We start from the raw sequence: 23,747 nt of genomic DNA, 5'->3' as shown, positions 1-23,747 counted from the left end.
TGTAAGCCTATTTTCATGCCCCCGACAACCACATCTTCCCACCGAAACATGCACACAACTTTGGAAGCATTTTTTCTTATATATAAATTTAATGAGATTTTAAGGATATGTCATCTGATAGTTATCCTTCTGCAGAACAAATTACTACTACTACTACTACTACTACTACTACTACTACTACTAATAATAATAATAATAATAATAATAATAATAATAATAATCATGTTTACAATCATACAAATTATAATACAAACTATCACAAACAAATAATGATAATAATGAATAAATCATAATTCCAAGATCTTAGATGTGCGATTAGAGGACAAAAGAGAAAGGAGAAAAGCGATCGATGTCTTTCTTGTCATTTGTTGGTATTGGACACCATCTAGTGGTCACACGTGACACTGCATCTTGCTGTAATACTGGCACACTGTGTCCTTTGCTAAATCATGTTTTTTATATATTATTTTGTTTTTTATAAAGTCACTCTCCATGTAAAACTGTGTGTTGGTTATTGTTGCTTCTCTTGGATGTTTGAGCTTCACTGTGCATAATGACGTGTGTTTGAGTTTCACTGTGCATAATGACGTGTGTGAAGCAGAGTTTGACTGGAAGTTTGTTTTCATGTTCACCTGCTGAAGGGAGGAAGTTTGTGTGTGCTCATCTTAAATCTCAGTTTAACACTTGAGGTATCAAAACTAATTTGAAAGTCAATCATGGTCCAAGATACTGTTGATACAAGTGTGGTTTTGGAAATACTAAGAGTGGACTTTACACAGACGAGGGAGACATCTTGTGTCCAGTAGTGAAATTAACATGCTTTACATGTTCATAGATTCTGAATTTGTCAATGAGATAATGGAGGATTTTTATTTGTGGAAAAAACCTCAGACACCAGCTATTATTTAAAGTATTGTGTTTTTCCACATCTTAAAACATTGGGAGACGTTCCGCAGTATAAGTCTTATTGAAGTCGATTTTTATATCTGTTTTTATGTTGTGTGCAAAAAAAACAACTTACACCACAACCAGTTATTTCTTAATTTTTTGTGAATATTAACAGCTTCCCTGCATTTTAAAGATTTTAGATATTTAAAGCAATTCATGCAAGAAAAACGCTACTTTGCAATGACTAGCAGCAGCAACATGTTTTATGAAATAGGTTTAGAATTCAGATAGGACACTTTGTCAATACAAAATCATACAAAAACAAGTCAGCACAGAGGTTGAAGGCATTTGTTTGTTGGGAAATACATCATACATGTTGCAGGAACAAGCTCTGCACGCGTCTGACATCTGCATTCTTTATCAACAAGTGACGCCCAACAAACATGAGCAGATGTTTAATCCTGAGATGTGAGTTGTTCAGGCTTAGCTTGCGACTGTCAAATATAATTAGCTGATATCTCAAATCACAACTGCATCATTTCCAGTAAAGTACAAAGAGGTTTCAATACAAACACAGAAAACAGGATAAAAAGTGATTCTGTATCTAAAAAATGACGTATTTACTGTAAATAAAGACAATACCTTTTTGTTTTGACCTCTCTGGTCCCTTGACAAAGAAGCCATTTATAGAATAAAATGTACTTGAAGAACTGTCTGAACTAATACTGCTCAATAGTCGTTATGAGTCAATGAACAGTGCAAAATAAGAAATCAGCCACACTTATTACGTCATGATAAGTGACTCCAAATAGAAAAGCTTCAGGCCAGAGAGCAGAAGCAGATCAATCAACTAATTGCACCCAAATAGATGCTATATTATTGATATTAACAGGAACACTTGGTAACCAGAGAGTATGAACCAGTTACTAAGAGTCCCTCACTGAAATCATCACTCACATGTATCCCAACCAGGGCCCAAGAAGTTCTTCTCCTTTCTGTCTATCTCTGTTATGGCGGTTATAATTGTTTATGTTGTTTATTGTTTATGAATGTATGTGGAGACACCAATAATGTGAAATGTGAAAACAGAAATACAGGCCATTTATTATCCATGTGTAACACAAGGAGGAGTAAAGTCGACACATGATCGACCTCAACTCACGCACATAAACTGATTGTAAAGAGATTTCCTTTGTGGAGTCTTTTCTCTCGGTAGAAATCTTCTAATTGGTCCCGCAGCAAGTTAGAAATACATTTGGAAGATGAGATGCACGAGCCGGCAGCTGCTGTCACCATGTTACTAACACAGGGTGGACTGATACCCACACTTCTGATTGTTACAGTATCATGGCAGTATGATGGAAGTACTTGGTTGAGAGACTTTTTCTAAACTACCTCTCATAACAATCTCATAGCCCAGCTATAGCTCAGTGGAGCTTAACATTATGGAGCTACCAATTCAAAAAAAGTAAAGTTGTAAGTCTACATTCATAGTTAAATGACAGAAAAAGGATATGTGATGCATAAGATATATCTCTAATATGATATGAATTTTTTAACCACAAACATTTTTAAAACGGACACATATTTTCTTTTCTACCCAGTCGGGTCCTTGATCTTGTATTCTAATCAGAAGAATCACATGCAGAACATTTAATCAATGATATCACAGCCAACTCTTTAAAGGGTAAGTACACCTAATGTCACATATTTAACAACACAAACTCTAACTCTATCGGTACATACAGAGATTATTATTTTTCAGACAGAAGACATTACACAGGGAATGATAAAGGCTGCACTTACAATCTTTCTGCTCTTTGCTGTTATTTCCCCACTAAAGATACGGCACAGGAATGTTTTAGCTGCACAAAAAGATGATTTTAAGCGAAATGTTGCATCCTAATATAGGAGTCCATTCAGCAATAAAAGATAACAGCGTTTTCAACCCAAAGACAGGAGCCCTTGTATATGGATGCTCTCGGTCCGTTTGTGGCTCGAAGCTTGAGCCTACAGGCACTCAGACACCACTTCATGCTTGTCTGTCATCAAGGACATTTCTGACTGCGGCTCTGTGATGAAACTGGCACTCAGCTCCAGTTTGACCCTCTTCACCTCGTAGGTATGCAGCTCCTTTTGAATCAGGTAGCGTTCTCGTTTCAACCGAGCCTTCACGCCTGAAGGGATGTCGGGGATCATCCACGCCACGAAGAACTTCACCACAAACACAACGTGCTGCAGCGCGAGAATAATCATATGGTCAAGATGTAGTCCTTTAATTCTGAGCATTTATTCTTTGAGCAAGGAGTGGGAAGAAGCGCCGTTGTCTTACCTCCATGATGATAATGAAGGCCATTTTGGCTGCCAGGATGTGCCAGAACTGCATGGTCTGAGTGTACTCCTTCTGGTGGCCTGGAGGGTAACGGTAGTCACGGTATCTGTACAAAACGATGTCATGCAGTCAGTCATGTTTCATCAATGTAATCATGACACAAAATGTGCTGATACCAGCACACATCAGTTAATGCTATAGAAACATTCCAGAACGCTCACACAACGTAAACACTTATTCTTGAATTAAAGCAAAATGTATTAATTCAGATGATACTTCTTTAACAATGACTCATTTTATCCACTCTGGGGCAATACAACAAGCTGAAACATAAGACTGATATATCATAACCCTATAAAGTTGATATGGCTAACATGTATGGCTAACTATTTTCTTTTTCTCTACTAACTCCTGAGGCAAATATCTGGCTCTCTAGCATGTAACTGCTCCACTATATTTACCAGCTAGTCTCTAAATGTGTCTGTCTCTTTGTTCACCACAGTGTACAGAGTGTTTATCAGATCGTTCTTTGCTGGAAACAGCTGCCGTTTGCAGCTGGAAACGATGCTATTAGATTTGAACAGTTGTTCATATAAAAATGAATGATTAGTGCAACTTTAAAGCTCCTCAAAAATGTCAAAGCTGAATGCATAAGCTAAATCCAGAGGCACAACAAGCTCTTCATGCTCTAATACCTGCAGGTGGTGGAGTTATCAAACCAGTTGTCTCGGTCCTCGGGCATGTTGCGCTCAGGTATCTGAGATATGTTGTATATTGACAGGCTGTTGTTAACGTATCCCCTCATGCTGGCATCTTGACCGTAGGCATACAGGAAGACCATACGGGGGATCATGTCGGAGGTGAACGCCATTATGAAAGCCTGAGACAGAAGAAAGCACAAAAGGCTTTCAATGAAATGTTTGAGTCTGCAGTGAAATTGTTGCAAATAAATATTATGTCCTTCTGACAGCCTGTTAAATCTTTATCATACATGCAAATACAGAAACAAGCACAGATTAGACAAATAAACATATTCCTGCACTACACATATAACACTGACGTTGGTAACAACAGACAAAATGGCCACTCCGTTGAGGATTTCCTGCCACGCTCCGATGTTTCGGGCCTTGGACGCTATTGGTCTCCTGAACTGGGTGGTGAACTTCCAGGCGTCCACCCTGATCTCCAGAATGTTGTTGAACAGAGCCAGCAGCGGAGCCAAAGGGAAAGAGGCCACAAACAACGTGATGAAACCAAACTGGACCACTGAAAAGAGAGAGAGAGAGCAGACAGAGAGACTTAGTGATAGTTAGTGGGAGTGGAAGACAATAAATGTAATACAGGGATAGAAGACAAGACAGCATCCATATCTATCGTACAGCAATTTATCTTGCTCTCCTGTCCAGATATGATCTTTGTATTGCAAACAAGTGAAGTATCTCACCCATCTCCAAGTACTCATAAAACAATCCCAGCTGGCTGAAGTTCAGCAGGACGTGGTCCTGCTCCCAACGGCTGTAATGGTTCTCGGGATGGTGCCGTCCCGTTCTGCTACTCCACCAGTTACGTATCAACCTGTCAAGAAGAAGAATCAGATGCCAAATTGCGGAGATCTGACGTCGAGACTTTCACAAAGCCAACAAGTCATTTACGGAGAGACGTTCCTTGATCATGACAGTGACGACAGTATTTATAGCTGCAGTCCTACAGTCATTAAAGTTTGCGCGAAGTTATTTAAAAGTATGCATGAAAGTTTGCAACAACTACGATTAGCTTTCGGGTTACCATTTGTTGTAGGCATACATGTACCTGTACCTGTAATTTGTTGCTTTTGACAAGTACTGACAGTGTATAACACTCTGGACTGATTTGGGCTGATAATGTCTTCTTCTAAACTTTGAAGCTTTTTCGTGTCAATACGTAAATCTTCCGCGTGAGCATATAGCTGATCATGGTCAGTTGTGATCTTTATAATTATTGTGTTTGTGGGGTGGAGAAGCCAAACTTTCATTGTGTGGCATTCAAAAGAAGAAGCTTAAACGTCATCAACTGAGTTCTCTCCATTTTGAAGAGGATGTGAGCATCTGAAGCAAGCTGCAGAGTAGGAAATTAAATCTACTTGATGATAATTTGTGCACACAACATATTCATCTTTTAAATCCACAAGATGCAAATTGCAATTGAAAATCTGAATTGAAAATGATTCTCTTGTTATGGTGGCTTATTGAGATGAATAAGTAAGAGGTGAAAGACTGGGTGGACTCACGGCAGCAGAGCTTCCTGAATATTCCCCCAGAGTTGTTTTCCTGACATTACAATCACCAGCTGTGTGGTCAGCTCAATCAGACAGCCTCCAGGGTCACACTATGACAGCAAGACATTTTTACTTTACATAACATACTTTCATTTGATGCACTTCCTGTTGGCAGCACCAGATTATGAAGCAGTCCTCACTGGTAGAAAAATGTGGGAAAATGTTACAGCATGAACCGTCCCTCTTCTATGAGGATGCTTACTTAAAATAAATACATAACTTCAATCATTATTGTATACAGGGCAAGAAAACTCACCTCCTCATTCCTCAGTTTGCTCCATTTGCCAAACATATATGTGTAGTCACCAGGAAAACCAACAAATTTCCCCTTGAAGAAGGCCACGTAGAAGCACGATGAGTAGTAGTTGACAAACTGGAAGAGGAACATCTTCATGGTCAGCCTGTTCTCATACTCAACGTGGGTCTTTGGGATTTCTGCAGGAAGCAAACACCAGATAGTAAATCAGTGTAAGATCATATGTCATATGTTCATGGTGTCAAAGATGACTCTATTGTCCTTAGTGAATATCAGATTAAACCAATTTACCCATATCAGTGATCCAAACGGCCACCCTCTCATAGAAAAAGTTGAGGATCATGATGATGACAAAGTTGATGCAGGAGGCGGTGACAGACGTTGCTAGCTGTGGAGTGATGAATCTGCCCACCAACTGGATCTTCCTCATGGGGTCTTTGATGATACTTGCAAAAGCAGCATACACAGCCAGCCTGTATGCTATCACCCCGATAATACAGGCCACTGTCAAGGAAATCTGTGGGAGCACACGCGTGTAAAGCTGAGTATGTGACGATGCTGGTAAAAAATACTCACGAGGTATTGTTGTGAAAAGCCTACATGTGCATACACAAACACACAGGACCGAGATAAATATTCAGTTACCCAGAATATAACAGTGGCAACCGAGAGGCAGAAGCGGGGACACTTGCTGGTGACAGGAAGATACGGCTCCATTTTCTGAAACATTTTACAATTTATTCTTTCAGAAGTGTAGCTGCGATGCAATTTTTGCAAACCACAGAGTACATATTTGTTGTGTTCATTTCCACATTTCGAAGCACCTCAGTGATCTTGTTGAGTCTCTCCTCAGTGCATCGGATCTCAAACTCAGGCCGGGTTTGAAGCTGGTGCTGTTCCTCCTCAAAGTCCACCAAGTCCCACTCGTACTCCAGCCGGGCTTGACGTCGCTTCCAGAACTCCAAAAACAGAGTTACTGCCAAGTAGATTTGAAGAAAGGAACAAAAAGTTGTAAAATCTTAGCTTGGAATTCATCTTTCACAAAATGTTGCTGTACGATGAGAAGTCTGATGCTGTGCAGCTGTGTCCATCCATTTCTTTGGGCACATCTTGACCTGAATAATGTTACACTGACTGAAAACAGACAATACCTGTGTTGAGTTTTAGGAGTGTAATGCGGTTCAGCTGTGCTAGAACACTTCTTGGCATGCTGCTCATGAGGCCAGCTTTTTATTTTGGCGCTATTTGCCTTCATTGCGCTGGACGTGCTTTCTGACTGCTTCGTACATAACAACATAATTGTGCTGGCATCTTGTTTTGGGCTCAAGCAGTACAGATTAAGGTTCATGCTTCGGTGTGAAAAGGCTTTAATTGTGAAAATCTGTCTCACAGGAGGGGGAATAAACTGGGTCTCCAGCACAGGTCAAACGCAGTAAGAGCAGCATCGACTGACACTTACCCCAAATCCCCATGAATATGGCAAAGAAAACCGTTCCCTCGTTGTCAAACAGATGGGATTGCTGGAAGAGAGATTATGAAAAAAAGAAGTTCCTCAGAGACGTGCAGGGCACGGACATGGCGACATACTGCTGACACAGCAGGATACAATTAACTGCAGGTATTGGAAGACGTCTCACACACTTATGTGATTAATAGAAAATGATAGTTTGTAATATGTGCTTTTAGGTTTTACAATGGTGTCTAATGAACATAAAGTGTGATGTTTTACCCAGGACGAGAGACACGTAGAGTTCAGCTTCCAGAAAGGACACTTTTTATCACAAAGCGGACACATCACGATACTACCTCCGATATTGGCGTCACATATTTCGTGGCTAAAAGGAGAAAACAAAGAGACTTGAAAAAATGATAACAATTACAACAATCTAGCATCTCAGTTTGAACAGGCCATCATTGTATTTGAATATAAAAGTCTATCTATCAATCTTTAAGGCATAAGAGTTCATATATGACATGGCCAAAAGTATGTGGATCCCTCTGTCCGCATACTTCTGTGTACTTTTGGTTGGAGGCTGCTTTTCCAAGTTGGTGCTGGACGCTTTAGTTCCAATAAATCTTTATGCAACAGTATACAATGTCATTCAAAGGAATACTTATCCCCCAAAATGACCATTTGTATGTCGATTACTCACCCCGTGTTGCCTTGTATTCTTAAAGAAAACTTATTTTTTCCTGCATGCCCCAATGGGAAACAGAGAATCAACGATCTGAGAAAAATCTTGATAAAATAATGAAGTACATGGGATCTGTGTTTAACAACAGAAAAACTATATCACAACAGCCGTTAATCCAAGTCTTATTTATCCAATCGTATGGTAAGTACTTCCCAAACACATGCATCTCTGCTAAAGCCTTACTATCAAAAACACTTGTGCATGTGTTTGGGATCTAGTGAGCGTACGACTGAATAAATGAGACTTGGATTATACTGCACAAATCTTGATATACCTTTGATGCAGTTCAATATGCATTTACTTTAATTCATCAAGAATTTTCTCTGTTTTTTGATTGTTCGATCACCAAACAAAGTTTCCTTCACACATTCAAGGTAACTCAGGAGGTCCATAAAGACATGGTTTTCCTAAATTTGATGTGAAAAAACCTGACTGGCTTGCACAGAGCCCTGACTTCAAGCCCATCAAACACCTTTGAGATGAACTAGAATGCAGACTGTGAGCCAGTCCTTATAGTCTAACATCAGTGAACATTCATTTAAGCTCTTGTGGCTGAATAGGAGCAAACATGCATTCAGGTTGCACAGTCTTGCGGAAAGTCTTTCCAAAAGAGAGGAGGCAGTTAAAGCAGCAGATTAAAGTTTGTTAAACGGTCAAAATTGACATTTGGGTGTATTTGGATGTCCATATATTTTGGGCCATTTGGTTATCAGCTCCCTGACACCCTCTGGTGGTACAAACCTTGACATGTTGTCATCATAACTGAGCACTCCATAGGTGAAACATATAACACCCATGACGGCTGCAAAGAACAGCATCTCAGTGTAGAAGCCCAGCCAGGCAAAGTAGATCCCAATCTTCTCCCCATAGTACTTCCTACAACGAAATATAGCACGTTTAACTTTCTGGTTTAAAGAAAGTTTTCACTAAACACGCTTCAGTAACATTTGTTCTTGTGTGACAACAAAGGGTGACAGCATTGAGATGTTGCTTGTTTACCTGATGAGGTTGAGAGGCTGCTCTTTGTAAAAGCAGAGGAACCTGGCCCAGTGCTTGTACAACTTGTTGCGCTCACTCTCACACTCAGTGTTTCTTGCCGTTTTCCAGTATTGACACTGAAAGGAAAAAGAAACAATGCAATATGGGGCTGTTGAGCAAAATAACCTTTTTTTTTAATTAAAGAAAAAAGTTCTCTGCAAAAAAAGAGAATGAGCTTGTTTCTGAAAATGTTGAATTATTCCTTATATTCCTTCTATTAATATGAAAATTTTGAACAGTTTCATCAAATGTTTGTTGAAGTAAAAAAGAAAAAAAAACACTTTAAAACTATAAATATATCACATTGTTCTGAAGCCATGCTGATTTAAATATAATTGCTCTGGAACTGTGAAATAGACTTAATATGCTTAATATGGCGTTGGGTTACTTATACGTATATGCATAACATAATAAATCTTGCATGTTGAGTCTTAACCTAGATTAATATAGTAGCTGGTCACAGTTTTCTCCCGGTGTGATGAAGTAGAAGTAAAACAGCTCATGAAATGGAAGAGCTAAAGTAGATGACCATCGATATGTTTGACCTCTACATGTGTCTGTCCTTTCTTCCCCGTGTCTTACGTCATGTAGTGGAAAGGCTGTTGTATACGTCCCATTGCTGAGCAGTCGCTTGATTCCCGTCTTGTCTCTCTCTGTCTGACCCTCTTTGCAGTACGGGCGACGAGCCAGGATGTAGTACACCTTACAACAAGGACAAGGTTTAGCAAGAGATTAAAGGATTTGTATTTGTAGAAACGTCTTAGCTCAATGCATTTTGCACTTCCCTTCATTGTTGCGCAAGCACGTTCTAACACTGTGGAGTAAATGCTAGAACAATTCCCCAAGGGTCAGTCTGTACAGAATATCTGTGAGAGTTAAACTGATTAATTATTCATAAATACTCAAATCTTAGACCCAGGAGATGTTTACGGTGTAAAAAAGTGTATTCTGATTTTAGAAAAATAATTACTCACAATTCTGTTTCTCGTGGAAGGCGGGAAGAAAGTATCTTTGTTAGTGATAAGGAAGAAGTCGGTCTTGGTATTTTGGAATGGGGAGGTGAAGTAGTCAGGTTGTGGACGCATAATGTGCTCTGGCAAGCGGAAAGGATGTGAGAGCCACTCCAGTGGGACATCCTGAGCGGGGGGGAAATTACTCTTTTTGAAGGGAACTTTGATCTTTAAGATCTCAGCATATCTGGCCAGTACATTCCACGGTGCATGAATCTTCAAGAAATATGTCTTTTGGTCTTTGGAGTCCTGATACAAGGAGAGATGGAGGAGAGGAAAACATACATATTATTTTATACATAATTTCCTTCAAGTACTTGGATGGATGGCAGTATAACGTGAGCAATCCCTTTAAGACTTTTCCTGGACAATGGGGTGTGCCTCAGCAAACTATCCACTAGGTGGTGGAGGTACTCTGTGGTTTCATTTCTTACCGATTTGTCCTCCGTTTCCAGCTCCAGTCCTTCCTTCTCAAGGTTGGCCTCAAAGGCCCTCCGCCTCTCCTGTGGATAAACACACACACACACCACAGGCATGAGAGCCACACGCACTCGTAAAGTCTTTGCATGTTGTTTACCTTCATACATACGAAATTTCTGCAAAAACATGCTTTTTTAAAGATACTGTTATAACTTACAAATGGATTCAGGGGACAATTTAATGGCCCTATCAATGGACACTGGAGGGGGCAAACTCTCAATCACTGACCGAGATTAATACTGTGGGGACAGTGAGGAGCACATTTATGACAGTGGTATAAATGTGAATGGGGAAAAAAATTTTTGTGACGACTGGCCACACAACAACACAATGATAATAGAACACCTATACCACCTTTAATACATAAAGTGTTTTGGAAAATGACACAAAAACATTTACATATACACTTATTTAACATGTATGGAGTAAACTAAATACAAATATGGCAAACACAAGCATTAAACTGCAATTAAACGGAGGAAAAAATCAAATAAATAAATAGCTTTCCAGCAAATTGATTAAAAGCAATGCAACCGACTACTTGAGGTTAGTCTGTTTCCTTGAGGTTGAAAAGGGGAGCCTTAAAATGTATCTTTCTTCTTAAAGAAATTGTCAGCATTTGAATGTCGGCTGTTTAAGCAATTCCTCCGTTTTGATCGACGTCAACAAAGTGCTTCCTTTTCAGAGATACAAACTAAATGTTTCTACCTATGAGCTCAGTGTGATCTTTGGCACTGTGCTTGTTCTGTGCAGCTTTCAGGTGTGAATGTGAAAACTGCCTTCCTAAAGAACTGAGTGTTGCTCTTAGTGAATTCTCCCTGGATAAATTAAGATTGAAAATGTGGCGCTGAGATTGAGGAGGACCGAGAGAGAAACACCAGTCATTCAATGATTCAGAATGCTGTTTGGTGATGATGAAGTAGCCATAACATGCTTCAAAATATGACGATTTTGAATAGTCCTCTGCCTTACATGCATGGAGGTGGATAGCTTATGCAGCGAGCAAAACACACTTCCAATAAAGGTTAAAGACAATTAGTTGCCGTTTACTGGAAGCAACTGTGAAAAGTGTAAAGGACAACAAATTCAATCCAAGTGATTACAAATAAGAAAACATTGAGATTCCATGAATGAAAATGAATTAGTACAGTAAACTGTAAAATGCCAATGCTAGGAATAAACAGTATATCACATATGAAGTAAGAAGTACAATACAGTAATTAATCTAATAAACATAAGCAAAAGTAAGCAATTGGCAAGACAGTATTTCTAGCAATAGTTACTTAAAATTAGGGATGTCCCAATCAAGTTATTTTAATCATGATCCAAGTCCTTTAATATCGGGTATCCGCAAATACCATAATTATTATAATTGATGACTAAATGTTGATTAAATATGTACCCGACACATTGAAATAAAAGGTGTAGGCCCACCTTATTTTGTTACAAGCTAATTGACACAAATACTGAGAGCCACGAATGTTGTGTGTCCATGCAAAATGTATAACCTGAATCCCATTTCCTCTTAGCAGTACCACGTATTCCTGTTCTGGATATAAAAATAGCGTAACGTCAACAGTGTCACAGTTAGTCACAGGCCACGCTGTAAAATGCTGAGGAGTCAACTGACGACAACTTATCACGTTTCTGTTCCACTTACCTGTTTCTTTTCTCCATCTTTGTCATCTACATAGGACAACACGAAGTCTATCCTCCGAACTCCGTCCCTGAAGAACACGGTGTCTTTGTTTGGTTGTAGCTTGTCAGTCTGAAGGAGAAACAAACAAACAAAATGTAATGCTCAGCTTTCTCACAGAGTAGGAAGTGAAAGCCAACAGACATGCAATACTGGAACAACAGATACTGACACAGCAAGACATTAAATCATAATCTTGAAGAGAGACATGAAGGGCTCAGACTTTAACACTGATATATATATATATATATATATATATATATATATATATATATATATATATATATATATATATATATATATATATACAGTATTATATAGAGAAGCACATTGTGTCCCAGAAATATACATGTAATTTAGGTTATAGGCTACTGACTCCAGGGAGTAGTTGTATTGAAAAGTATTTCAAGAGAATGTTGTTTCCTTTGGAGAAAAGTTTGGAGGAAGGCCACAATAACTGCAGAAAAAACACATAAAACAGGAAACTTTGGACACAGTACAATCACAGTCTGTCATTATACAAAAGTAGTTGATGGTGGAGGAGAAACATGCTCTGCATGTTCTTCATCAACTTTTGTATTTCACTTATTGTCTTACTCCAAATTTGTTTTTTGACACTAATAACATTAATGGTCATTCTTTAACAACACTCTTAATACGGATAAAAGATTAAGTGATCTATGGTTTGTGATGTACTGTAATCAGTGTCTACAATATACAGTACGTGTCTTTGTATGTGTATGTGTTAATATGTATTTCATAACCTTTAAATAACCTGGAAAAAGAATCATTACATTACATTACATTACAGTCATTTAGCAGACGCTTTTATCCAAAGCGACTTACAATAAGTGTATCCAACATCGGTTTTCGAGAGAACAACTAGTCACCAGAAGTCATAAGTGCATGTCCTTTCCTCAAACAAGCATTTAAGAGCATACACCAGCGCCAATGTATAGTGCAGAAACAAACGAATGCAATAAGTGCCACAAACTGATATGAATACAATAAGTGCAATAAGCTAGTATGAATACAATAGATGCTAAGTAAGTGCTAAGCGGAAGGCTAAGGGTAGGCCTTCTTGAAGAGGTGAGTTTTCAGCCTGCACCGAAAGATGGGCAGCGACTCTGCCATCCTGACATCAGTGGGGAGTTCATCCCACCACTGTGGGGCCAGGACAGAAAACAGCCGCGACCGGGTCGATCGGCCGTAGGGACCTCTGAGCGACGGGGCAACCAGTCACCCCGAGGCAGCAGAGCGAAGAGGTCGGGCGGGGGTGTAGGGCTTGACCATGGCCTGGAGATAGGAAGGAGCGGTTCCTTTCACTGCCCTGTAGGCTAGCACCAGAGTCTTAAACTGGATGCGAGCTCTTACAGGTAGCCAGTGTAGAGAACGGAGAAGGCAAGTTGTGTGGGAGAACTGGGGGCGATTGAACACCAGGCGAGCTGCAGCTTTCTGGACAAGCTCCAGAGGTCTGATGGCCGATGCCGGGGCTCCGGCAAGTAGTGAGTTGCAGTAGTCCAGGCGAGAGATGACAAGAGCCTGGATGAGCACCTGCGCCGTCTCGTCAGTGAGGAAGGGGCGAATCCTCCTGATGTTGGAGAGCAGGAACCTGCAGGAGCGTGTAACCGATGCAATGTTTGCTGAGAACGACAGTTGGTCGTCCAGGGTCACACCCAGGTTTCTCGCAGTCCGAGTTGGAGTCACCACGATATTGTCAATGGTGATGGACAGGTCTCGGTGAGGGCAACCCTTCCCCGGGAGAAACAGTAGCTCGGTTTTGTCCAGGTTGAGCTTGAGGTGGTGTGTCGTCATCCACTTTGAGATGTCAGCCAAGCACGCAGTGATGCGTGCCTCCACTTGAGTGTCACCGGGGGGAAATGACATGACCAGCTGGGTGTCATCGGCATAACAATGGTAAGAGATGTCATGCGAGCGAAGAACAGAACCCAGAGATGTTGTGTAGAGCGAGAAGAGATCCTAACCAGGACTGAGCCTTGCGGAACCCCCGTAGTCAGCATGCGTGGTTCCGACACAGCCCCCCTCCATGTCACCTGGTATGATCGACCTGTCAGGTAGGATGCAAATAGGGAGCGTGCAGAGCCTGAGATGCCCATCCCCTTGAGGGTGGAGAGGAGGATCTGGTGGTTCACAGTGACAAACGCCGCAGACAGGTCCAGGAGAATCAGGACAGAGGAAAGAGAGTTAGCTCTCGCTGCGTGAAGCGACTCCGTCACCGCAAGGAGGGCTGTCTCAGTCGAGTGACCGACTTTGAACCCGGACTGGTTGGGGTCCAAGAGGTTGTTTTGGTGGAGATAGGAGGATAGTTGAGTAAAGACAGCACGTTCAAGTGTTTTGGAAAGAGAGGGTAGAAGAGAAACTGGTCTGAAGTTCTTGACATCAGAGGGGTCAAGTGATGGTTTTTTCAGAAGGGGGGTGACTCTGGCAGTCTTGAAAGCCGTTGGAAAGCATCCTGAAACAAGAGCTGTGTTGATGAGGTGGGTGAGGAAAGGAAGGAGTTCAATTGCAATAGACTGAAGAAGAGGGGAGGGGATTGGGTCAAGGGAGCACGTGGTGGGGTGATTAGATGTAACAAGGTCGAGGACCTCGTTAGGATCGACTTAAGAACTTTCAGTTGAATGGACCGTTTCTAACTCTCTAATTCTTGTACAGCTTTACCTTTACCATACATTTTAATTCATGAAAATGGTGAAAGAAAATGTAACCTGTGTTTGTAGAAAGAATATCATATTTTTTTGATGACAAAATGTATTCATGTATTCTGAAAAATATTGGTTTGTTTATTCATATTCATGCTTCACTTTAACATGACATTGAAAGAAAATCCACTTTCAATTTTCCAGTCAGATATGAAGTCAGTGTTTTCAGCTCAGAAAAAAAGACGGCGTGGCGTAGCCAGTGTGTGCAGTAGTTTACTGAGCCCCACCCAGTTTATCAGAACCTCACATCCACTAAAAGACCTACAGGCGCTGCCTGCTCGTTGCAGTGTTATTTAATCATGCTCTGACCAAATGAGAACATTGAAAAAAAGAAGTGTTTCATCGATTACCACTGACCCAATCATGCACTGAATCCGAGAGTCATACATCACAGAGACTTATTATAATCAGTTCTATGAATTACGATTGCTAAACCATCTGCTGGTTGTCCTCACTGTATCACTGAAAACACAACAGACTGGCTCCTGTTTGAGCAGCGACAGTTTATTTCTGTCTCGCCGAGGAACAATGAGAGTAGCTTTTAGAGACACAGAGGTCTTGTGACTCAGCGCTGAGAGTGGTGAGTTGACAGAAGGTCAGCCATCTAAGCCGAGGAAATGACACAAACATAAATATTTACATAAACATATCTTAGCTTAGCACAAAGACGGGAAACAGGTTGAGCTCTTGTCATTGACACGAAGTTGCAAGGCAACCAGTGGAGAAAAAGGAAGTCAATATGGCCCAAAAATTTGCCAGTGGTTACCCCGCACAAATAATTGCCATCTTTACACATTTTTGTACAAACTAAATTAACAAGAATTAACAAGATATAACAATTTATTTGGTGAGCTTTAGAGGTGTTGGTATGCTAATGTGTTCATCTTCAGATAGAGCCACGCAAGCTTCTTCCCCGTTTCCAGTCTTTATGCTAAGCTAAGCTAGCCAGCTTTATATGTACCGTAGACTTGTAGAGAGCGGTATCGATCTAACTCGTTTTAAAAAAGCAAATAAGACTATTTCCCATAATGTCAGACTTCTTCCTTCCCATTTGAGAGTCTGTTGAAACACCCACAGATACGATGGAGCTTACCTCTATAGGTCCAGGCAGTGTTGTTCTTGCAGGTAATGAATTGACATCATTTCCACCGTTTTCATCTGCAAAAGAAAGAAGATATATTTTTTATATATATTTATTTAATTAAATGGGTGGTTGTGGGTGAGAGAAATGGGCTTGTGACCAGAAGATTATTGATTCAACCCCCGTCCAGTAGAAAAATAAGTATTGTTGTTTAAGTTAGTCATTATTATGTTATAATGAAACTTGATCGTTACTAAAGATTGGGCAGTGCAACAGTCCAACGACGACTTAAAGATGTCAGTTTTATGTTCAGTGAGTTTGATTGTCATGATACATATTTTTCTTCTGAACACTTGCATGTGTCTTATAAAGTGCTAGTGTGTGTAGCTTATACACTTGTACAGAATAAAATACCAGAGACCCAGAAACTGATGGCCGGTCAACCTAAACTACATGTAATAATGTGTTTTATTTAAAAAAAGTTTCAGTCATCCTTCCTACAGTCTTCCTGTTTACGTGTGCCTACACCCAACAAGGGAAAACAATTGCTCCAAAAACAATGTCAGGATAATAAGGTTCACTCAAAACCAAACATTTTTGAGTTGAGAGAAGGAAGGATGTGAATCACAAAGGCAGCAGCACACACACACATACGCTCTCCTCTTCCTCTCTCATAAAATGACACACAACATTCCTGCAGTGCCTCTCTCTCCCGCCACACTGGCAGAGAGAATGTGCTCATGTAGCTCTGCTCGCTGCCTGCTTCCCTATTATTCCTGGGTGGTGGGAAAGCGGCACTTCCTGTGGGGGAGGCTGGAACGTGCATTGAGGCATCATCGAGGGGGAGGGCCCCGAGGTTGGAGGTTGGCATGCCAGAAGTCTTACCTCCCCTCAAATGAAACACATGCAGCACACAAAGGAGCCTTCTCTGATTAGACCCAATGATATTACAGACAGCAGTGCGAGCCAATGAGAAAGGGACTGTGGTGGCTCCATGTGGAAGCTCAATGATAAGGCTGGAGAGTCATAGGAAGGAAGGAAAATATGCCATCAGAATCCCTGAGGAGTACAAAGTGCAGATGACACAGTGGGGTATCTTCCAGTGGGCTTGTGGGAAGCATCATTGACTGTGCATCCAATAGTCTATTTAATCTTAGCAGCTTTGTTTTCTCTTTCCTTTTTTTGACTTTTTTTGGTCTCACTCCAACTGTGCACAGCCAGTTATCAGAGCCTGACTTCAGCAAACAGAAGTAGTGGGCCCGCCGAGAGACAAATAAATGGAGAAAGGGGGCACACAGAGTCGGCTGCCTTTTGTAGAACTGAGCAACAGCGTTGGACTTAAATTCAGAAATGAGCATACCCTCACCCTCAGGTCTTAAAGAAATCAGTGGCCAGTATATACGGGTAAGAGGTCACTCATATCAATATGTTAGTTTTCAGAGGCATCTGCTGATCACACAGACAGAAAAAGGCTTTGTAAGCAAATCCACTATTCCCCAGCCGAATCATGCCGAATCCTAATCCACTAGAACCTGATGAAGTCTCCATTGCCGATGACGGTGATTGCCTCTGAACAAACATTCCGAGTCTCATGCGTAGCCCCCACGGGAGACGCACATTTAGTTCTCCGCAGTTTCATTTGACATGGCAGCATGTGTAACTGGCAGGAGAGAGCGGCCCTCCTTCAGTGAATCCCAAAGTGAGTCATCATAACAAATGTTATGAAAGGGAACCTGCATCTCTAAATGTGAACCGACATACGGGGTCTAGTATTTGTCTGACGGCTGTGAGACGATATCTCAGCCACCATTTCAGTAGTTTTATATGAAATATAAAGTTATAATTTACTTTAAAGATCAAAGTTGTACATATATAATATGACCCACTTACAAAATATAGTTGTATATTAAACTACACCGTAGTACAGCAGTAATACAAATCAAACAATATGGGCTGATTAAGCACTCTAACATGGGCCATTCTGTTGCCAAATGAGTAATTTTACTTAAAATACAATATAAAGTATATTTTTTTGCAAATACTTTTGTATTTCTTCTTCAGCTTGCTTGAAAGTAAACTTATTATGGAGTATTTGTATTGTGTGCTGTGACTATCTTTACTTAAGTTAAAGGATGTCACATGTATAGTAGGAGTGGGCGATGTGGATACAATTCTCTGTAATGGTATATGTGACCTAATATTGTGATATATAACTATAATGTTCTTTTTTCTGGGAAGTCAATTACTGTAAGTAACTTTTTACAGACAAAATAACCCAACAGGACTGTATATATATTTATATATATATATATATATATATATACATATATATATATATATATATATATATATATGTATATATATATATATATATATATATACATATATATATATATATATATATATATATATATATATATATATATATATATATATATATATATATATATAGAGGACACAGCTATGAACACAGGACACAGCAACCTTAGCTACCAGGAGCCAGGCTCAGAAGCTGAGATGGAGGCTGAGAGAGCAGACAGACACGCAGACATCTGGGTCTGATCAGCAGACAAACCGGAAAGCAGTGCAAAATGACCAGAACAGAAACGGAAGGATGCTCCATTATTGAGGAGCGTACGGCATGATGAAAGAGCGAGTGGGTTAAAAGAGAGATTGCAGAGGTGATGATGAGATGACGGACAGACAGGCGTCACATAAAGCCTATGATCTGCCCGTACCTGAGTGCAGGTTTATCCTGAATATGGTCACCACTGCAAGGCCATCTTTAAAGGACAGACAGATAGACACAGGTTCGTGTTAAACTGTAGGTTCGGAGAGGTGAATATTCATGAATGCAAAGTGCTGAGACGGTCTGATTGACTGCAGATCCATCAAAGAGCCTCCCAATGGAAGACTTACTCTTAGCACTGCAGAGACAATAAACAACATAAAAGCACAGCAGAACATTTGATCTCTTGTGGCGAACCTGAAAATGACGTGATGGGTAATAACAAAAACAATGTTTTTTTACTATGACTCAAGCAGGCTGTGTGGGTGTCTCCTCACTGAAAAAAAGCACCATTAACATTTCTTGTGTAGCTCTCCCACAAGGGTGGCACTCAGCTAGACCGCCCTGCTTACTCCTTTCAAACAGCTGCACCTCAGATCATTGTTTTGCGTTGCTCTTCAACGAGTGCAGACTAACCGCAACTCTGCATCGTGACGAAGTGATACAAACATGTCACAGATTGCCCTACAACTTCCCTTGAGGCATGAGTTTTGTTCGTGCCAGGTGGATAGCGTGGGGATGTACATGAAATATTGATGTGATGCAGGTCAGTACTCTGGTCTATGGGTCAGAGTCAAAGTAATTCACTATACACAGTCTCAGACAAGCTGAGTGCCTGTCTCGATGATTAACAACTAGGCAAATGGAGATATGAAATGGTACAGCACAAGACTGAAATATTACAATTCATACCAAAACTTCTGAGTGATAGAGTCCCGATCGTCGAGCAGGCGTGGTGCGTACAACGATGCAGTGAAACCACAACATCCTGAGCTCAAACCGGGTCTAGGTCTGCTACGACAAGACATCCTCTCTATCTCTCTCTCCAGATTTCCTGTCGAGTAAGCTGACATACAAAAGGAATAATCCAGAAACTACTCCAGTCAAATGTGAATTGTGTTGTTAGATTAAGACCAAATACTACAAACTAATGGCACATATAAACCCTATGAATCGTGACAGTAAGGAGTGAAAAATATTGACAAAGTAACAAAAATATCCTCTTTTCTATTTAAGTATAGTGTGTTTGAAGTGTGAGTTGTGTCTTTGTGTTTGCATCAGACTTGTGATGAGAAACACAACTTTCGTTTCTTCATCATCAGGATATTAACGTCCCAAAGGGGAGATTTCCTGACCATCCCCGGGAAGCTTGGGAAGTGTAACAACACCACAAACTCTTATATAAGAGGTCATGTGCAGCACAGATAGGATAACGTATTATCTACATAAGACACAACACAACATAAACATATTTTATGAAGGCATATAAAATGCCAAGGAGTACTTGTCAACACAGTTGAGGACACAGAAAATTGCTCTCTTGCTTGCATGACATGCAACCTTTGGCCTGATTGTTTGGTTTTGATATGATGATGATGAAAATGTGTGAGATGGCAACAGGGCAAGTAAGTATGCTTGTTTCTGTACTAGCATTTGCCTTATAATCGATATTTATTAAGAAATATTGTACTGTGTGACAGATATAGTTCCCACAGCGCAACGGTTTTATGAACAGCTTATAAAACATCCTTAAATGGCCCAAGGGAGTGTTTGTTTTCCCTCATCTAAATGTGCTCAAAGGGCAGGCAAATGGGCCAAGGCATAGGGGAGTCATGTGGAAGCCATGCTCCAAACTTAGACCACATTTGATTTTAATCTAAAAGACCAAAGCTTGAAAAAGATAATTGGGATCTCAAACAAAATAGCCAAAACAATGTCTCTACTGTAGTTGTCCTCTGGTTTGTTGAGAGGAAGTCTCTGTTGCTTTCCTTGTCTGATTTAGTATCGTGCCTCCATCAAAGGGGGTAATTCAATTACGAGGCCTGTTTCCATAGCAACCCTTTGGCTCTGTTTCACCTCTGACTGGAAAAGGACTTCGTCTGACATGGCTGCAGAGAGCGGAGTGAGAGCACCTTAATGATCACCTTCAAATATGAGCAGTTACTATTAGGAGCACTTAGTTGTGACTGATTGGCTAACTGTCCCTGATAGATGACAGAAAAACGGTCAACCCGCTACTGATAAGCTTTGAGTCCAATTAAAAGGAATAACTGAATACAGATGACACCAAGTACCTGCTGTGTCACTGTATGTAATGTGACAGTACATCATCCAGTCGTGTTCAGTAGTAGGACGTCAGTCGTGACTGTCTGTAAATCAGTGTTTGGACAGCTGTGAACGAGGTAATGCAACACACGTGTATATATATATACCGAGGTGAGGACAGACCCTTCGTCTTTCACATGTGGCTGAAGGTCTGCCATGATAAGAGCCTGAACAAAGGCTTTGCAGAGCAAGAGGAGTCTATTAACCTGCTGCTAACGCTTGATAAACAGGCACGTGTCTTCATTAACAATTTGCTGATTAACATAATAAAGAGTGTGGGATTGACAAATGGAAAAGGTCTGATTTGGATGTCATTATATGCCCTCAATACGTGTTGATTCAATGTGAATGCTGGGGAATAAAGTATCTTTATTTTCTTTATCTTTATCAATTCCCTTGATGATCTTTCAGCGACGCAGTGTTATAAATGCTACTGATTTCAGACGGTTATCATTCAAGCGAGATACAGGTTGTTTTTCTCCTTCAACAACAGTTTAGCTGACACCTTTTTAATCATGTAAAATATCTTTTAAAAATAACTCTAAAATAAATACTGAGTTTCATTTCTAAATGAAGTCATCAAGCGGACAGAGTAATAGTTTCAAGTGGTTGTTTTTTGTGCCTTTCTTACAGTAACCAGTACACTCAAAGCGGATAACAAAACATGTAAGAAGCTTGACATTACTTGAATTATTTCCCTGTATAGCAGACAATCAGTACATTCTGATCACTTTCATAACAGTGATGTAACTACATCTTAATGTATGATTTGCTTATGAAGTTCCAAGGTGCACTTTTAATAATGCGGCATTTGGACTTATTATGTAATTGATTGGCCATTAAGACAAGTAATTATTCAAAACACAGTTACAAGAGTAAAGGCAAACTGTAGTCTCTCATTCTCTGAGCCATCTGCAGTAAAACGCAGTTCTGCTCTTATCACGAGCGCACCAGACAAGTTTCTGTTGGAAACCATGTGACTCCTGACATGGCACATTTACTGGACTTCAACAGACATCGAAGTTTCAGCCACTGAGGTTTTGAACATGATGAGAGTTTACTTCTGTACATTTAAATACGGAGTTAAAAATATCAATGAGAGGATACAACAGGTTGAAATAGAAATGTTAGTCCCTTAGAGAAGAGACATGGATGATATAAACAGGGATTCAGGACATGAATTGAAGGTGTTAGCACATCTTCTCAAAGCAACTATTTTATTACTGTACATAAGACTAATCTAATTAAGCTTCTGGATTCCTGCATGGTCAATTATAACTTTTAAGTGAGCCTCACATTTTCCAAAAGCATGTTATGTATCAGTCTTTAAGCACAAGTGGCCTTCTCTGTTTGTCAACACTCAATTACCATTCCATTTAACTGTAGATGTGTGATGTGTTTTTGCTTATGTTTTCCTCGTTTTGACACATCTGTTGCTTAAGAACGTCAATGGCATCTTCACTAACTGTCATGCTGTTGGAGCTATGAGATAAAGCAGCACTTAACAGACCACAGCCCTCCAATACCAGGACCTACGGAGCTTCATGGAAGTGGAAACTATTTATCTTAACTCATTTTCTGTCCTCACAGATTGCTCTACAACAAATGATATCTTATTCCATCACATTTATGAAAGTGGCTTGCTGTTTAGAAAAGAGTCAGTTCAGCCTGACTGTCTCAGAGGAGGCAATCCAATCAGATATGGATTTGTTTACATGCTTCATCACTTCTGATCATTTTGCCCGTTTGTCAACATAAATTAATTTACAATGAAAAAACATGGCGATGAAGATGCTTCTTGGGCTGGGATATTGCCTGAAATCTGCCTTTGAGAATGACCCAGTTGTAAGAGTCATGCATGCGATGCAAAGCAAAAAAAAGACTAAATACCCCCACACAAATACCAAGCATTTCTGTTTCTGATCTGTTTTCCTCCATGGCTTGGGATCGCTGTTAACTTGCTGTAAAATCTCTCACAAATCAGCCATACAATAAACTCTACTTTGTGCAAAAATGTGTTTTTTTGAATGGTGGGTTTATCGTTCTGCAATACTTCACTGGGATTTGCCAGTAGAGATGACTCCAATTACTCTCTTCCTCTTTCTGTTCATGCATGATGTAATTGCACACAGCCTCAGTCACGAGAACAGGTGCCAAACTGACACCAAATACACAACTGTAAGAAATATAAACAGCGTTCCTTAAAATAGTAATTGAATTGAGCTGTGGCCAAAACGCACCCATGCCAAGTAACACAAGTATGTAATTGAGTGCCACTCAGATGTTAAACTGACATGCTTTGCGACATGAGGGTAGCCCATATTCGTCAAGGGTTTATTTTAATTACATTATCAGTTCTTTCGGATAAGGATCATCCCACCCAAGGGTCATGTGATGAAGGATTATTTCTTCTAACACCAGGCTAGTGTGTTTCTTTGCCAGAGTCTAGCCATAGCTACTACAGTACAAGCAGTAGAAGTAATACAGCCTTTTATACATATATTACACATGTGACATAAGACAGAAACCTCCTCGTGACCAGTTGTTGAAGGTTAATGAGTGCATCTGCATTTAATTACCTCCAGTCTGTGAATCCGTCGCGCTCTGCAGCTCGATCAAAGTTTCATCCTTCGCCTTTCCCGTTATTCGTCTCATTGCGGCCAGCGGTGTTATTCTAAAGGCTTCACCTTCTCTCAAATGTGGGGAAAGGCAGTGAGAGGATGAGCGTCGATGACGACATCGGCTGATCACACACTGAAATCAATGAGTCCGATTCAGATTATTGGAACATGAATCATATCTAAATTATGACCGATCCTCACAGAAACTGTACCCTGTTGGGC

At 40.3% G+C, this 23,747-nt stretch overlaps 1 protein-coding gene across 2 annotated transcripts; it reads right to left on the bottom strand.

Annotated features, from left to right (window-relative positions):
• Positions 1-1,168: 1,168 nt before the first annotated feature.
• Positions 1,169-23,747, bottom strand: ano5b (anoctamin 5b). 2 transcript variants are annotated; one of them, XM_079284783.1, is made up of 21 exons: positions 23,484-23,747; positions 18,749-18,793; positions 16,023-16,087; positions 12,174-12,281; positions 10,468-10,536; positions 9,998-10,282; positions 9,606-9,725; positions 8,985-9,100; positions 8,727-8,861; positions 7,520-7,625; positions 7,250-7,310; positions 6,615-6,766; positions 6,436-6,510; positions 6,082-6,307; positions 5,791-5,969; positions 5,487-5,584; positions 4,665-4,795; positions 4,281-4,486; positions 3,916-4,100; positions 3,221-3,326; positions 1,169-3,123 (listed from the first exon to the last, which is right to left on the bottom strand). In XM_079284783.1, exons 1-21 carry the CDS (start codon positions 23,557-23,559, stop codon positions 2,899-2,901), a joined length of 2,769 nt encoding a protein of 922 aa, XP_079140909.1. In that variant the 5' UTR covers positions 23,560-23,747; the 3' UTR covers positions 1,169-2,898. The 2 variants fall into 2 exon arrangements, with proteins under 2 accessions (XP_079140909.1, XP_079140910.1); XM_079284784.1 differs by lacking the exon at positions 18,749-18,793.

Source organism: Melanostigma gelatinosum (genome assembly GCF_949748355.1).
Source record: "Melanostigma gelatinosum genome assembly, chromosome: 2".
Lineage (NCBI taxonomy): Eukaryota > Metazoa > Chordata > Actinopteri > Perciformes > Zoarcidae > Melanostigma > Melanostigma gelatinosum.
The sequence above is the reverse complement of the archived record's forward strand: the minus strand, read 5'-3'. Positions and strand labels throughout refer to the sequence as shown.